At 33.4% G+C, this 17,270-nt stretch overlaps 1 protein-coding gene and 1 long non-coding RNA gene across 5 annotated transcripts; both read right to left on the bottom strand.

Annotated features, from left to right (window-relative positions):
* Positions 1-4,445: 4,445 nt before the first annotated feature.
* LOC144558442 (uncharacterized) lies at positions 4,446-6,839 on the bottom strand. 2 transcript variants are annotated; one of them, XR_013512912.1, is made up of 7 exons: positions 6,770-6,839; positions 6,477-6,525; positions 6,300-6,376; positions 6,184-6,223; positions 5,788-5,882; positions 5,315-5,434; positions 4,446-4,611 (listed from the first exon to the last, which is right to left on the bottom strand). It is a non-coding gene; the product is annotated as an uncharacterized LOC144558442 (long non-coding RNA). The 2 variants fall into 2 exon arrangements; XR_013512911.1 differs by lacking the exon at positions 4,446-4,611 and adding an exon at positions 5,009-5,201.
* A 2,046-nt stretch (positions 6,840-8,885) lies between these two features.
* Positions 8,886-11,308, bottom strand: LOC144558576 (F-box protein At4g18380-like). Of its 3 annotated transcripts, none has more exons than XM_078307417.1 (2): positions 10,044-11,308; positions 8,886-9,128 (listed from the first exon to the last, which is right to left on the bottom strand). In XM_078307417.1, exon 1 carries the CDS (start codon positions 11,213-11,215, stop codon positions 10,046-10,048), a length of 1,170 nt encoding a protein of 389 aa, XP_078163543.1. In that variant the 5' UTR covers positions 11,216-11,308; the 3' UTR covers positions 8,886-9,128; positions 10,044-10,045. The 3 variants fall into 3 exon arrangements, with proteins under 3 accessions (XP_078163543.1, XP_078163545.1, XP_078163544.1); XM_078307419.1 differs by lacking the exon at positions 8,886-9,128 and adding an exon at positions 9,154-9,384; XM_078307418.1 differs by lacking the exon at positions 8,886-9,128 and adding an exon at positions 9,154-9,390.
* Positions 11,309-17,270: the final 5,962 nt, after the last annotated feature.

A 17,270-nucleotide genomic window follows, 5' to 3' on the forward strand; every position in this document is an offset into this window, starting at 1 on the left:
TAGCTAATGAAATAATCTTAAAACCTATTGCCTTAATAGACATGGGTTGAGAATCATTAATATTACTCTATTTCTTTTTAACCAAATTATCCATAAAACAGTTCCTCTTAACAATTCAACCAACAATTTATCTTTCAAAGGTATTGATCAAGCATCCAAAGATTCTTCAGAGAGTCACACTCAAAGATGAAATTATTATGAGTCGCAATCCATTCCCAAATCATTTTAATATAAGAACAATGAATAAATAAATGTTCAGTACTTTCATACTGATTACAAAAAGCACAAGTAAAGTCACATTGCCATCCTTTTTTGGACAAGTTATCTTTTGTAAAGATTTTATCTCTTTTCACCAACCAGAGAAAAATCTTAATTTTCAAGGATAAATGTGATTTCCATATCATATCATACTCAGAATTGAGCATTCTCCCAAATTCCAACCATTTGTAAAAAGAGTGAACCGTAAAGTGATCAACTTGAGACTATCTCCTAATTAGTCTATCATCCAATTATTCAGACAAAGAGAAGTGTTAAAACTACATTTAAATTAATTGTTATGATTCTTTCAACGCTCTAGAGGTCGCTCAAATTAATCTCTCAATTTTTATATCAACTTCTTTTTTTTTAGAGAAAATTTTATATCAATTTCTTGATTTTCAAAAGAAAAATAAAGAAAAAGGTCTAGGAGCATTGAACACAGAAAGTGATAGAATTATAAACAATGTAACAAACATTTATAACATGGCATCCTTCAATGCTCTAGATCGCTTAATTTATCTCCCAACTGTTATATCCATTAATTTTACATAATCTAATAAATTGACCTGAATCCAATTAAATTTAATTGAATGATAAAAATAAAGCACCGAAATTTCACGTGTGCGCATATATGTGCAAAAATTTATGTGGTAGAAAATCTGAGCTCTGGCAGAAGCTATATTTTAGTTTGGATAATAATGTCACAACACATTTTTAGTGACCCGAGCAATAACTACATGAGAACATCACCAAGAAACCTTTGATTTGAAGGGGCTAGCGCTTGTGCAAACTTGAGCATGTTTTCTTTATTACATTATGAAAGGTCATACATGGCTATATGCTCATCTTTCCTGAAAGCGATATTTCATGAGCACATGCTAAAATAATTAGATGTGGTGGATGCTACACTGCTATCACTAATCAATGAAGAGTTGAACTCAGCTACTTCTTGGGAGGGACATCCAGGTTCAACTTTTAATTAATGTAGGGAATTATTGTTTTAACCATTATGAGATCAAATAAAGCTATCTCATGGATATTATTGCCTGAACATGAGTTTGACTCACCTAACATGGGAATTTTGTGTTTTAAGCGTTTAACAGAGAACCTAATAGCGACTCCCAACCACCATTCAAGTTACAATAGAAATCCAGCACAGTAGGAAGAAAGGAATGCTTAATAGGATGTATAAACCGTAACTTGTTAACGCAGAATTATTTAGAAAGCATGATATATTTGTAAAAAGGTACAGTGGAACAAAATATGGGACAGAATGTAAACTTTGGCGATGCTCAAGTAGATGTACATAAAGTTGTTGAAAAAAAGAGCTTCAAAGCACTGGTAAAATAAAGATTTTTTTTTTTTCTGGCTGTGGCCCTTTTCCCTTGAATCAAAGCTCAGTCTGATTTATGTGGCATATCTTAGTCCATTGGGCTTGTAATAGAATTCGGATCATTTTGTAGAGCCCATGAAAGGGTCTGTTATGAAAATACAATAACCCAGACACACAGTTTCGTTGGGAAATTAGAGACAACACCGCATGCAAAGAAAGAAATACAAATCTGTCAAGACTAATTGTAAATTCCATATGGTAAGTCCCATCAAAACTCAAAAGGCAACCAAATTGAGTAGAACTTGTCCCTCTGTGAACTTAACTCAAAAATCTATTGAATTGGTTTCAAACGACTTATTTAAATCCTTGGAACTGATCTACTTCACGAATGATGCGTTTACATATCAAATTTATAAAATTTTGAATTAATTTAGCATAGGGTCAAACGGTAAAAAAATAATAAAAAATGAACGCATTAAAATTAACCTATCAACCATCTTATTTTGACCGCTTGACTTTATACTAAATTAGTTTGAAAATTTATAAATTTGATGAATTCAACGGCTTGGATAAATCATTTGAAATCAATCACTTAAATTTTGGTGAGCTTAAGAACACCCTATTTTTACTGCAAGAAGTATATCTATATCTATCTTCTCTGTTTGAACAGCAAATCAAAGTAGAGGTCCAAACGGATCAGATATTATTCATCTGAATACGGATCCTTATCCAAAAATTATATATAGATATCCGATATTCAAATATCACAAATATAGTTTTAAATTTTAATTATACGTATACAAATAGTAAATATATACCATACATTGCAATGCATAGGCACCATTGTGCATTGGACTATAAATCACAGATTCAAAGTCCAAATGACCGATTCAAACTGTTTATTTTGTTCTTCATATTAATATGTGTTTAGAGACCAAATTTTACATTTTTTGAAATTTTTTACTATTTATTAAGCCACTTTGAAAATCGCTGATCTAACGATAACAGTAAAATAAAAAGGCACCGTTGAATCAACAATTTTCAAAGTGGCTTAATAAATAGTAAAAAAAATTCAAAAAATGTAAAATTTGGACTCCAACCACATATTAATATGGAGAACAAGATGAATGGTTTGGATCGGTCATTTGGACTTTGAATTTGGTGATTTATAGTCTAATGTACAAAAATACCTATGCATTGCAATGTATGGTAGTCTTACTCTTTCTCTCTCTCTCTCTTTTTGGAAATCCTAACGGCCCATATGCAACTGAAAGCATATTAGTCACTATCTCTCTCTATATATATATACTAGTATCGTGCCCGTGCGTTGCAACGGAAACATATTACAAGATAACAAAAAAATTCTCACACAAAACAACATATTATCATAAAAAAAATTAGACTAAAGGACAAATAATATTTCTTATTTAACATCCATTAAATAACATATTAAATATCATATATATATATATATAGGGTCCGGCTAATTTGCTGCCGGCACCATTTTAGCCGGAGGTGCTGCCACCATATTTTTTTATTTTCTGATGTCCAAACAAGAAATCCAAACCGTTAGATGTTTAATCTATATTATAATCTACTTGGAGACCAAATTTTATATTTTTTGGAATTTTTTTACTATTTATTAAGCCACTTTGAAAATTGCTGATTTTACATTTTCTGGACCATTGGATCAGCGATTTTCAAAGTGGCTTAATAAATAGTAAAAAAATTCCAAAAAATGTAAAATTTGGTCTCTAAGCACATCTTAATATATAGATCGCATCTAACAGTTCGGATTGACTATTCGGACTTTGAAAACAGAGAAAAAAGATAAGGTGCATTTGGGTGCATTTGAACCCTCCTCATATATATATATATATATATATTATCTTATTTACATATTTTCATAAAAAAAATTCTCAAACTAAATGACATATTAACACACAACAAATGGAGCTCCTGTGTCTGAAATCCGCTTCCCCTCTAAACCTAGCCCCGAAAAGCCGGTTTTCTAGTTTCGGCATGACGTATCTGCAACAAAATTTTGAAATTAACTAACTATATCATAAATAAATTTTTAAGATTAAAATGCATCTAAGTAATCATTGATCAACAAAAAATAGAATTTGTGGTCTGCCAACCAAGCCAGCATTGCAATTGTAAACTGAAATACAAATGCAAAATGAATGGTGTAAGTTCTATACTTTGTAGAAAATTGCAATACCAACTTGTGTAATTGAAGATGCATGTCCACTCCAATTGCAACTTACTACAAATTATTTATTAAGTAATCGAAGATGCATGAGTTCGAAGTTACTAATTCGAAAGAGAACTTACAGCTCCTTTAGATTTGGGGGGTGGACCAAGGATAAAGGCAATGAACTAATAAGTTCATTATTTTGAAGGTGACTGTAAAATTCTCAATGACATGTTGACAACTTAAATTTTTAACAACTGCAATAATTATTGGGGTTGAATGGAAAAAATAAAAGACACAAATAGACCCACGACACAAAAGAGAGGATAATTCTATACTAAGATCAGATAATTCTATACTCAGAACTACTAACATTACACAAGAGAGAAGATAATCAACACAATTAACTACACTAATTACATCAAAACTTAAATAAACTAAGTAGTAAAAGTAAACCCTATAATTACTTCCAAGAACAGAAGAAGGAGAGAAATGGTAATAAAGCCTCTCATCAGAAGCTGCAGCTGAAAGCCACGTGGCAGAAGTCGATCCATCGAATCCTTCTGGTATCGGCTCGGCCGACTCCCACAGGCTGGCGTGCTTGTCGTAAACCTCGACAACACCAAGCTCTTCCCCTTCGTCCCGCAGCATCGAAGGATCCAGAAAGGGATCACTTGGCTTGAATGGTCGTGTGCTGGATGAAGTGCGAGGTCTCCTTGGCCTGATCGAGGAGCTGTCACACCTCTGCCTCCGTCGTGACCTGGCAGTTCCCCTAGAATTGATGCCGGATCTCACACTTAATTCATTTCCATCCAATTGATCTCTGCGATATAAAGAGAGTTACTGAATCAATACTGGTGAAAACAAAATTTTCTTTTAACAGAATTAATGTTATATTACTCTTTCAAGACGACGTAAACTTTCATGTCATATTACTCTTTCAAGACAAAATTTACATATGATTTTTAAACTATTAATTAGGACTTGCTGATGTTACTTTTGTTTGCAGGTGCATTAGAAAATAAAAAAGATAATAAGAAGTTATTCATGAATTTTCTTTAAAAAAGAATTGAATAACTTCCACTCACATATTTGATCAGTAAATTGCATTTCATCATACCTCCAGACAAATTGACAGCTAATTAAATGATATTCAACTAAAATTGCTTATTAATTGGGCCAGGTTAAATTTTGTCAGTTATAAGGAAAATATATAGAAGTAGAGCATAGTAAACCTTTCAACATTTAAGATCAAATAAGTACCAGAAAAATTCATTGTTTCAGTTTAAATTAAAAAAACAACAGCAAAGACAAACATGAAATTAATGAATTTGTTGTACAGAAGATGACAGTCCATTTGATTCCAGCATCAATAGAACGCGTAAATTAAACCATAACCAATTGTCCAAATTTCTGCAACATTTTCCATTTATATTTAATTTAAGTTGATTTATCATCTTAGCATAAGATAAAATTCAATAAAAATAAAAATAAAAAGTAATTAGACTTTCGAAAAAGGATAAAACCTTTTCTTCTTAGGGAGTAGCTTATTGTTATTAATCTTGCGATCACCCCACACTGTAGTAGTGTTGTTCGCACCTTCCTTCCACTTGTCTGGATGATGACCTTTCCCAATTTCTTCTCACCTTAAGAAAACAAAAAAAGAGATAAAAAAAAATCAAAGATTAGACAAAAAAATAACTCAAGTTTAAGGCTTCTTCTCAAATTGGGGTTAGCGGCAGTCTAACAGGAAACAAGATTAGGGTTAGGGTGCTATTTCAAGCAACGGTGCGGGTTTGCACTTTTGACACCGATAGCACCAAGACTATACTGGGTCAAGTGCTAAGTGCACTGTTGATCTTAACTAAGGCTAAGAGAGGGTTTTAATTGGGAGTTGCTATTTTAAGGGATCCCACTGGCAGGTTTTATGTACCATAAAAAATGAGAATAAATAAATATTTACTGACAAGGAAACATATTATAATGACTTGGAACATACCAATAACAAAAAGTCACTCCGTTCATATGTTGGCAAGCCATGATTTTCTATCTCTTCTCTTTCTTCAGATTTGACCTTGCCAAAGCTAACAATAGCTGAAACATAAAGAAAATACACTTATCACTAATCACATATTTGTATCTTATTCTTATGTATCGCTAGTTTGGCAACAACTACACCCGAACATTCATCCCACTTAATGATCATTTACGTTTACCTAATTTTATGATGTACTGCTGTTGTAAATATATTTTGTTTTTTTTAAAGGAAATTTTATTAGTAGGTGACTGCTTGCTACCTTTAAAAAACAAGACATGTTAAAACTATTGGGCACCAAAGGATCCAATTCCACTAAATTACTTTACAACAACTAAGATATTTGGCATGAATACTTACTTTTAAGGAACTCGGTTACAGCTGGTAATGTCATGAGCAACTGAAAAATTTAAAGCGATAATTTAGTCAAACATTTCATATGTCAGTATTAGACGACATCCTTGGATTAGTGGTACCTCTCCGATTTTTTTTCCCTCTGCAAATGCAATTTCAACTTCTGCATGGCGTAAAATGAACTCTATAGCACCAGCACCTGGTAACACGATTTAAAAATTAATCATTAATTTGGTGTTGTGACAGAGACATCCAGAAAATAAAAAACTTGAAAAATAAACAAAAGTAAGGTAATATACCAAGAGTATCGTATAAAGGAACACAGTAAATTCCATGAGCATTTCAAGCCTACAATAATAGAAAAAAGCAGCATCAACTAAACTCTGTCCAAGCCAATTTGTACTGGTATGATTCTTCATTATTTAGTCCCTACTTTCAATTAACACAAATACACTCATAAAACCCAAACCACAAACCCAAAAAAAAAAAATCTGACAAATGTGCTTGGGAACAGTAGTACCATTCCTTGGTACTGTAACTATAACACTCATACGAAGAACTAAATTTCATATCCAAGGTACGAAAAACGCACCTCCATGCTCATGATCCACTCAGGACAATTAGCACCATAAATGTCTTCGGCGAACGTTCGCCTCGTTGCTTGGAATCGGGGGAAGGGGTGGGCAAGAGCGCAGGGAGAGGCGGATAGGAGAGGCAGGGGAGGGCGGGGTCTAGGGTTTGGATCGGTAGACGGGCTTGTGCAGGGGGACAAGTGCGAAGGGAGAGGCAGAGAGGAGAGGGAGGGGAGGGCGGTGTCTAGGGTTTGGATCGGGAGACGGGCTTGTGTAGGGAGCGGGGAAGGGATCGGGGAGAGACGGAGTGGCAGAGATCTGAGGCGATTAGGTTTTCTCTCTTTTTTTCTTTGGAAGAAGGGGTCGGGGAGGGAGGGGGGCATAGAGATAATTTGCTGGGAGAGGCGCAGCGCTCCAGCGAAAAAAATTACACATCATAGATTAATTTGCACGATTTTTGATTGAAATCCGACGGTGCAGAATCAAAATACCTATGGTAATACATGTAGCGATACGTGTAACGGGTACAATTTTAACCAATTTTGAACTTCTACACGTATAAAGGATGTATTTAATCAAAGAAAGATTTAGATGGCTCAGATTCAATCAACAAAAGAAACAGTAAATCAAAACCCTTGCAGGATCTAGACATTAAGCTCCTTAATAAGGTAGGGAGATATAGAGGTTGGCTAAGATCAAAGGGGTAGTTCCTAAGCTTTGGTGGTACCAATTCATTTTTTAATTTTCAAAGTTCAAAACGTCGATCCGAACCGTTCAAGTTGATCTCTATATTAAAATGTGCTTGGAGACCAAATTTTAAATTTTTCTGAATTTTTTTTACTATTTATTAGGCTACTTTGAAAATTGCTGATCCAACGGTGGCTTAACAAAATAGTAAAATCAGAAACCACCGTTGGATCAACGATTTTCAAAGTGGCTTAATAAATAGTAAAAAAATTCAGAAAAATGTAAAATTTGGTCTTCAAGCATATTTTAATATAGAGATCAACTTGAACGATTCGGATCGACGTTTTGAACTTTGAAAATTGAAAAACAAATTGGTAGTACAAAAGCTCAGGAACTACCACTTTGATGTTAGCCAACCTCTATATATATATAGAGAGATGGGCTATGGTGCATTGCAATGCATGAACCCCCTTATGCATTACACTATAAATCACGGATTTAAAGTCCAAACGACCGATCCGAACCGTTAGATGTTTAATCCATATTGAAATGTGCTTGGAGACCGAATTTTACATTTTTTGGAATTTTTTTACTATTTATTAAGCATTTTTTAAAATTGCTGTTTTGCTGTGAACAGTAAAAACAGTAAAATTTTCTGGACCATCAGATCAGCGACTTTCAAAATTGCTTAATAAATAGTAAAAAAATTCCAAAAAATGTAAAATTTGGTCCCCAAACACATATTAATATGAAGAACAAGATGAACGGTTCGGATTGGTCGTTTGGACTTTAAATCCATGATTTATAGTGTAATGCATAAAAGGGTTCATGCATTGCAATGCACCATAGCCCATCTCTCTCTCTATATATATATAGAGGAGGGTTCAAATGCCTCCATGATGCCTCCATTTTTTAAAACTTTAATAATTCAAAATTTAAAACTTCAAAGTTAAAATAAAATCGTTGAATATGATCTACATCATTTTATTTATGCACGTGCAGAAAATTATGACATTTCAATTTTATTTTGATTGTCATCAAGAAATTGTAAAAAATGCACTAATGTGGATGATTTCTAGACGTTGATTTTTGAACTTACTAATTTACATAAAAACAAAATTGAAATGTGATAACTTTTTATGAGCACAGAGAGAAAATAATATAGATCACATCTAACGGTTTTATTTTGACTTTTAAGTTATTAAAGTTTTAAAAAATGGAGGCACAAAAAATGAAGGCATTTGAACCCTCCTCATATATATATATATATGGATATATGCATTTAATATCTGATCTGTATTAAAAAAAAAGTGGATACGGATATCATTTTACCACTATCCAATCAGTTTACAACCTAGATCAAAGGTTGAAATGCAAATCTAGATACCACATAATTAACCGATCAATATGTATTTTAGATTAACCAAATATTTAAAAGGCATTAATAAATTTAGAGACTTCATCTAAAAGTTTGAATTGATTTATAAACCTACAGAGTTGGCATTCAGATATTTGATTAACTACGACATAAATATAAACAAGACACAGTAGAAACACATCATTTACAAAAGGAAACATAAAGAAACTTGAACTAAACTTTTTGAGCCACCAAAGTTCTTCAAGAGTCTATCTCAGCAAGCTAGCATAAGTACCAAAATACCCTTCAAGCTTTTGAAATGTCAATCCACCATTCTGAAAATAAACCCAAATTTTAAGAAGAGAAATAATCAGTTCAGCTTGTTAAAAATCAAACGGGTACAGAGAACCCTAATGGATTTGAATTGTCAAGTACATCTGTTACAAGCTCAGTAACTACCATCATGATATAAGCATATCACTACTTGTTAACGCTTTCATCTAATTATACCATCATGGTATAAGCAAGTTTGGTCGAATCTTATCAGCTTAGATTGTCCCACACACCAATCCAACAATTAATTAGATATTTCTGTCTCTTGCAAATGCAACAATTAAAGGTTACTAATTTTATGATCAATCACAAACACTTAAAAAAAAAAAAAATCCATCATAATTGAAGTTGTCATACCAGGCAATACCAGCCATCGCTCCCTTTTTAGTACTTAAGTACCTTTATTATTTGATTATTATTTTGGGTGGAATGGCTGTGGGTTGGGCGGTCCTTTTTAACTATGCAATTTGGTTTGCCCAATTCTTATGTGTTGTTTAATGAAAATTTAAAGGGCACCAAGTTAATAGGGGGCTTAATTGCAGAAAACTGAGGTAAAAATTTATCAAGGCAAAATGAGGTCAACTGATTGCTTGCACAATTTAGAGTAAAGTGAGGCTTGAGTAGGATTAATTGCGGGAACCAGTATCACGCTTTCTCACACCTAACAAAGCAATCACTAACTTAAACTACATCAAACCCAAAATAAGCCTATCTGAAACTAGCTCAAGATGGATTAAGGCACAATTCGACCCCATTGAATAGAATCTGGATTGTACAAACTAGGGTTTACAAAACTGATTTAGTTCCGGAATCACTTAATTACCAATTTGGGGAACCATCAGCATAACAAGTTAACAATCAAGGCATAGAAGGCAAAAAGCAGTATGTGCATTTATACAACTTAAATTGCATCATACCTCTAAAATGAGTTCATTTCAATACGATAGTTCCTTCTAGCCACAAGCATTCTTACAGCACTCTGATACGGCTCATCAAATGCATCCAAAACCCAATCCCCAGACAGATCTTCAGAGCCATTCGGTCGTATAGCCACAAGTGTAGCCCCCTCAAGCCTCATATCGCCGGGTAAATCCAGCATAGGTGCATACCAGAGCTTCACGCTAAGTGCTGGTACAACTGTCCTATGTGCCCCACGACTGGCTGAAGCAGGACTTACCCGAAACTCCTCTAACTGTCTGTTATCCATTGTCAGCACTCCCTGACCATCTTTATCTGAAAGCTCGAGTTGCTCTAGGGTTTCATGGCCAGACACAATCTTTTCTAGAAGGTAGTGCCGGGAAGAAGCAGCAATTAGAGCACTGATCGTCCATATAACACGAAGCTTCAAAATGGCACTATTAATCATCTCTTCCTCTCCAGTTTTGTTGCAAGAACTATTGTTTGGGTTTTCAGGTTTGCTTAAGACCGAAGAAGCGCCTAAAATCGCACAGGCCTCCAGTGTTGAGCCAAACCCGGCCTTCCATTTAAGGAGTACACCATTATCCAAGCCCAGTTCACCATCAGGGAGTACAATTTGCAAATGTCGTAGTTCTTTGAAATTTCTTAAAACCTCATCAGGGGAGTGGTGCGAAACATCTGAACCAGAGGAGCTTGATTGAAAAGACGAAAGAATTTTACGAGAAGGGGTTACGAAGTGACTTAAGACATGGAAAGCACGAGTGAGGTGGGAGAAGATACCAGTGCCGCGTGTACGACTCTGATTGGTTGAAGTCGAGGCAGTGGCAGCGTCGTCCGGGATAACACAGTCAACTCTTACATAGACCCGGTCCACAAGTGGGATTAAGGACCTAAACCGGCGGGAGATAAGAGAGCAGCGGCCGAGGGACTTTACATCGCCGATCCGATTCAGGATAAGAAGAAGAATCGGGTCTGGCAACCGGTCGAAGTGGTCGACCGGTTCTCTGTCGGAGATTAACGGGTCTTGGTCAGGTTCTAGTAGTGAGAGCAGATCTACAATCGGGTTTGGGTTTGGGTTGAGGTCGGGGTCAGGTTCCGGAGATGACACGGAGGGGAGAGTGAGGAAGCCCATGCGTAACGGTTGGTACGCCTCCAGTGAAGAAATTGGCATGGTCGGTTGGGTTGTTCTTGCGTTAGGGCCTGGGGGTTCAAGAAGAAAGGGGAAAGAGGAAACAGGGAAGGTGGAAGAGGTATTGTCTCAGACCTCTCTCCAATTCTTGACAATTGGAGAGGTTGAGTATTTTACAGCGTTATTACTACACGTACATTGTTGCGGCCACCAGCATCCAACTGCACTTCACTGCTGAACTGTACAGCATTTGACCGTTGAGTCGAATTTCAAAATTACATATGTAAAATCAGACAATCTAAATATATGCTTCTACCATTTCAAAATTTTACGGGTATGTTTGATTGTAAAATAAAAATAGTTAGAATAGTCAAATAAAAAATAATTATTGTTTATTTTACAATAGTCAAATTTCAAAATTCTTAGAAATAACCTATTATAATAAGATAGGAATACATTCCACAACACCATAAGGAGTAACCATTTTTAGTTTGAAAAAAATAAAGTAAGATTTTAAAGAAATTATAATTTCTCGTTCAAAATTGTTATCGAGAAAGCTAGACCGTACAATATATATATTTTATTGGTAAATGCACTGTGGTTTTTAAATTACGTACGTATGCCATCAATAATAACAACAGTATTGTGAAAGTAAATATAACATGTGCATTTTAATAATGCAGATAATTATACAAATTATGTGGTTTTTTATAAAATCAACTAGAAGTTCTTTAACGATAAGGTTATGGATGCCTTGTTCTTTAACGTGATGCAGTAGAATATTCTAGGCCTTCTATTAATTATGTTATTGTCTGGACTTTGGATATATGCAATCGTGCTTGTCTAAGCACGAGCGTGTTTTGCCTAAGAAAGGCAAAAGTACAGGATTATCTGCGTGCGTCCGTGCGTGCTATTATCTTGAATTGATCTTCTCACGAATTACACGGACATTTAATAACTTTAAGCATTTTTTTCTTTAAGATCGAACGGTCCATATTTTATCCTGAAAAATCATGTTTTTGATCTCCTATTAAGCAAGTGATCCAAATCTTCCAGAACTCTTCCTTTTAAAATCCGAACTCAACAGTGGAGGCGTGGAGCCAACGTTATCTCTGCTCATATTGTAAATTATTATTATTATTTTTTTCAATATGTACCGTTTGACTTTGATCCAAGTTAATACAATAAATAAGAAAAAGTTTTGTCGATTTGAAATATTTTATGTTCTAAAATACTGTCTATCTAACATGTGGTTTTAAAAAAAAATCCGAGCAAGGAGGATCCAGAATTTTTGTCAGGAATGAGCAAGAAATTAACGAATCGGATTTGAATAGTTAATCGGGTTCAAACCCATTAGCTAATTGGATATTAGATTAAAAAAAATGCTCTAATTTCTAATTTTCAATACTTTGACTTCTAATTTTTAATATTCTGACTTTTAATCCTAATAACCAATTATAATTCAAAAAATTTATCATATTTTTAACTCTAAATTTAACATTAAATTAAATAACAAAAGTCCAGAGGAGGGCAAAGTCGAACCGAACCTATAAATTTATATAAAAATTCAAAATTCAGGGTGAGAGTTGCCCCCTCTGGAATACGCTGGGTCCGCCCTGACTCCAAGAGTTTTTCATTACTCAACATAAGCTAATACATATAGTAGTCCATATCAATACACAGATCAATCAGTTCATATCAATACATATATCAATTCAATTGGATACCTTTAGACATAACTAAGCAAGAAAAAAAATAGAAAAACAGACTTAGTACATGTCTCAGAAAGAGTAAGTGAGACAGTAATGTCGTGGTTCGATTGCAAGGTAGCGAGTTTTTAGTTTTTCGTACTCAGATTGATAGACTGAGTCTTCGGTATTTCTTGCTCAACTTAAGTAAAAATCAAAGCGAGAAAAAAAAAATTCATGTAATTTCTTTTTAAACTAAAACAAATGTGAGAGAAAACTAAGAAAATTTTCCGACATTTTTATTTTTACCCAATTAAAAAATTATTTTAATAATAATAACCAAGGTTTATAAAAAATTTTAAAAATACCCAACCCGTGGAATTAATTCCACCGTGGAAAAATTCCACGGGCCCAACTTTTTTTTAAAAAAAAAAAAAAAAAAACAGAAATTTGTATTTATTTTTTATTTTTTGTATTGAAATATTAGAAATATTGGATATATTTCTTTGAAAATAGATGGAATACAATATAATTTGATTTATTAGAAAGACTGCAACAAATAACCCGGATCAATATTTTTCAGGTCGGATTTTTCGCGGTTGTAAGAAAAATTAATATATTTCTTTATGTGTTATTGGAAAAAAATAAAAATGCTTAGATTCCGAGTTATTGATCCCGGTTCAAAAGTCACTTCTATGTAATCTAGAAAATATTATGATCTTTATAGTACATTTAATTTATTAAAAGTTATATCTATTTTGAAAAAAAAATAAAAACTTTAATTTATTTAATGATTATTATTCAAAAATAATTCTCAAAATAGATAAATTTTTTAATAAATTAAATGTACTAGAAAGATCATAATATTTTCTAGATTACATAGAAGTGACTTTTGAACCGGGATCAATAACTCGGAATCTAAGCATTTTTATTTTTTTCCAATAAGACATAAAGAAATATATTAATTTTTCTTACAGCCGCGAAAAATCCAACCTGAAAAATATTGATCCGGGTTATTTGTTGCAGTCTTTCTAATAAATCAAATTATATTGTATTCCATCTATTTTCAAAGAAATATATCCAATATTTCTAATATTTCAATACAAAAAATAAAAAATAAATACAAATTTCTGTTTTTAAAAAAAAAAAAAAGTTGGGCCGTGGAATTTTTCCACAGGTGAGAATTTTAATTCTCACCAGTGAAAAAATTTCACGAATTGAGTATTTTTAAAATTTTTGATAAACCTTGGTTATTATTATTAAAATAATTTTTTAATTGGATAAAAATAAAAATGTCGGGAAAATTTTCATCCCACCGTTGGTTTTCTCAAATATCAATGCCATTTAATATATATGGCAGCGCTGACACGAGAACACATCGTCTGCATTAACTCAAAAGAGCAAAGAGCATCTTTTGAGTTAATCCATCTCAAGCGTCTGATTTAAAATGGAGCCAATCCGGTCCTCCGTCTATGACACAAGGGTTCTTAATATTAGTGCGAATCTAGTTCGCACGTATATTAAAGCATATCGAACGGTCCAGATGCATTAAATCAAAAGATTCTTTTTGGAGTTAATGCAGAGGATTCGAGTTCGCGCTGACACTGTCCCACTCAAAAGAATAAAAAGAGAGATTCGTTATGGCATTTTTCATCTGTATAAAGATAGAATGTAATCCGGATAATGTTGTTAATCACAAAATCAAATTTAGGGATAAGTTGGTAAATTAACCGCAGAATTATGCAACGTAAAGATGGAAAGCCCGGAACTGATTCCCATTTTTTTTTTCAATCCGTTTTATTGGCATTCATTTTGGATCCGATCCGATATGTGGACGGCCGGACAGATCGACTCAAGATGTCATAATATTTTGGTTCGGGTCACAGTGTCTTGCGGATAATTAAAATGATGTTTCGGACACATATAGAACATGTTGCATTGTGTTTGGAGTCGGTTTAATTGCTTTATTGTGTTACTAGGGATGCACAAAAAGCTCGTAGCTTGTGATTCGATTGAGTTCAATTTGAAAAGAAATTCGATTCAAAACAAATCAAATCAGCTCGGTTCTGAATCAAATCAAATCTAGTTAGATTCAAAATTGGTTCGATTGAACTCGAGTTGAGTCTGACTTAGTTTGAAACTCTTCTTTTTAGTTCTAAACCCTGCTTTAATTTCGAACCAGTTTGGTTCGAATCACACCGAATCAAACTCGAACTCTTCTTTTCAGTTTGAAATCCTACTTCAATTTCAAACTAGTTCAGTTCAAAATTGATTCGAACTCGAACTCGAACTCGAACTCAAACTGAGTTAAGTTCGATTCAGTTCAATTCGTTTGCAGCCCAAATTGTGTATTATATTAATATTTTTTTGTAGTAATTTAGTAATGCATGTATTAAGTTTTTATGGACATGCATGTATGAGTTAATTTGTTTGAGAGAGTTAATTGTTTATCTTGACAGATAATATTTTTCAAATCATTTCAAATAATTTTATAGATGTGTTGTTGGACAAATGGATAGGCTACCAATAAATTACGCGGACTAAATATGATTAAATTATGTAGCTTGTCGGTATCGGTTCTTCTAGGTTGCGGGTCAATTTATATATGGATAATTGCCGGTGCAGATATATCTAATACTTCAGTATCATTTCATATTCACATATTCGGATTACGGATCATTCTTGTCCGGATAATTTATATTAAAATACATGATATTTGCGGGTTTAATCAGAATCGAATTTTTCAGTACGGATTTAGCTCATTTTATTGTTTAATTTCAACAGTTTTGAGTTGGGTTCAGGCGTCGATTTTATCGGACATACTTTTGCTTGGATCAAATTTTGTCATATCTAATTTTTTTCATATATTTATTTAATATTTTTTACGAAAATTCCGGTCAAAACTTGTCAGAATTGAAAATGTAAAACTAATTTTTTTGTCTTTCATAATTTGAATATGACGTACATAAAGTTAATTTGGTTTGAATTCGATCAGGAATTTATTTCGTACCTGCCAGAAGATAGTAAATTAATAGAAAATAATTAGAGTGAGACTGTGTTACTATGCATAGTGAAATTTTTTGAAAATCCTAATAATTGATCCGAACTATTGGATATGATTTTTATATGAATATATACTTGGAAACTAAATTTACATTTGTAGATTTTTTTTTACTTATTTAGATAAGTAAAAAATCATTTATTATTCATACGAAGATTATGTTGAAGGTTCAGATCGATCGTTAGAATTAAAAAAACAAAAATATTAATCCGCAATACAGACCAATCCACGCTATGCATAGTTGTCACACCTCCGATCCGGAGGCGCGACAATTCTACCACGTTTATTTACCATTCAATATACGTAACATACTAACATATGGTATGGATCTTTTGTATGCATTGCCAATAACATCCTTATATTTTTACCACATCCCAATTTATTTATAAGAATTATCTGACATTTTATAGTGGATGATGGTAGAGATATATTTTCTGCACCCTGTCAGATATAATAAACTCAAACCCCATACCTTTAGGTGACGCTATTGTCAATTATAACCCAGAAGCATTTCTCTGTTTTCGCATAATGAACCAGTAACCCACAAGGAAAAATGAGTAAGAATCAACCAATCGATAAACAATATCAACATGACAATCAATAGATTTACCAGTAATTTAGTTTCAGTTGTATTGGGTTATGCATATGATGCAACAGTTCAATCAATGCAATCAATCAAATAATCAAAATGCACGACGAGTTACGATTTAATTCCTAGTCATGAATCTCAGACTAATCCAATAACCTCGTACCCGATATCGTATGACAAATGAAGTGATCAATCATTGCATATTAATTGTTCCTGATAATCCATTCAAGTCTTGCTTCACATTATCAATGCCTATAGCAAGATAACCGTTTTTACTATTACTCAGAGCCGGTCTTGAAGATTTTGGAGCTCGGGGTGAGAGAAAAGTTTGAGGACTTAATATACGCAATTTTTTTATTAACATGTCAATAGATCATACAAAATAGAGTGAAATAAAACCAATACCCCTCAAAATAAAACATATATAATGAGTCAATGATTAACATACTCACATCATGCTTCTTACTTCTTGATAAACAAAATAATAAAAGGATTGAACCTAGGTATTGAGGCAAAGTCGCTGCATCGCTGCCGTCGCATCGATGCCGCTGTGTCGCTGAGTTGCTGCTGCCGCTGTCGAACTATGACTTACCTAAATTTTGATATCCGCCAAAGAAAAAAAAAATGGCAAACGCTAAGTTAGATTTTTTTTATATTCATTGTGTAAACAAAATTTGATAATAAAAAATTGGTGAAAGCTATGCTAAGTTAGGTTTTTTGAGTTACCTTGATATTCGCTGTAGAAACAAAATTGACAAA

The sequence above is a fragment of the Carex rostrata genome, chromosome 8, assembly GCF_964058835.1.
Source record: "Carex rostrata chromosome 8, lpCarRost1.2, whole genome shotgun sequence".
NCBI lineage: Eukaryota > Viridiplantae > Streptophyta > Magnoliopsida > Poales > Cyperaceae > Carex > Carex rostrata.

Excerpts from the sequence above, each read along its gene's own strand:
- LOC144558576 (XM_078307417.1), bottom strand. The coding sequence starts at position 11,215 with ATGCCAATTTCTTCACTGGAGGCGTACCAACCGTTACGCATGGGCTTC.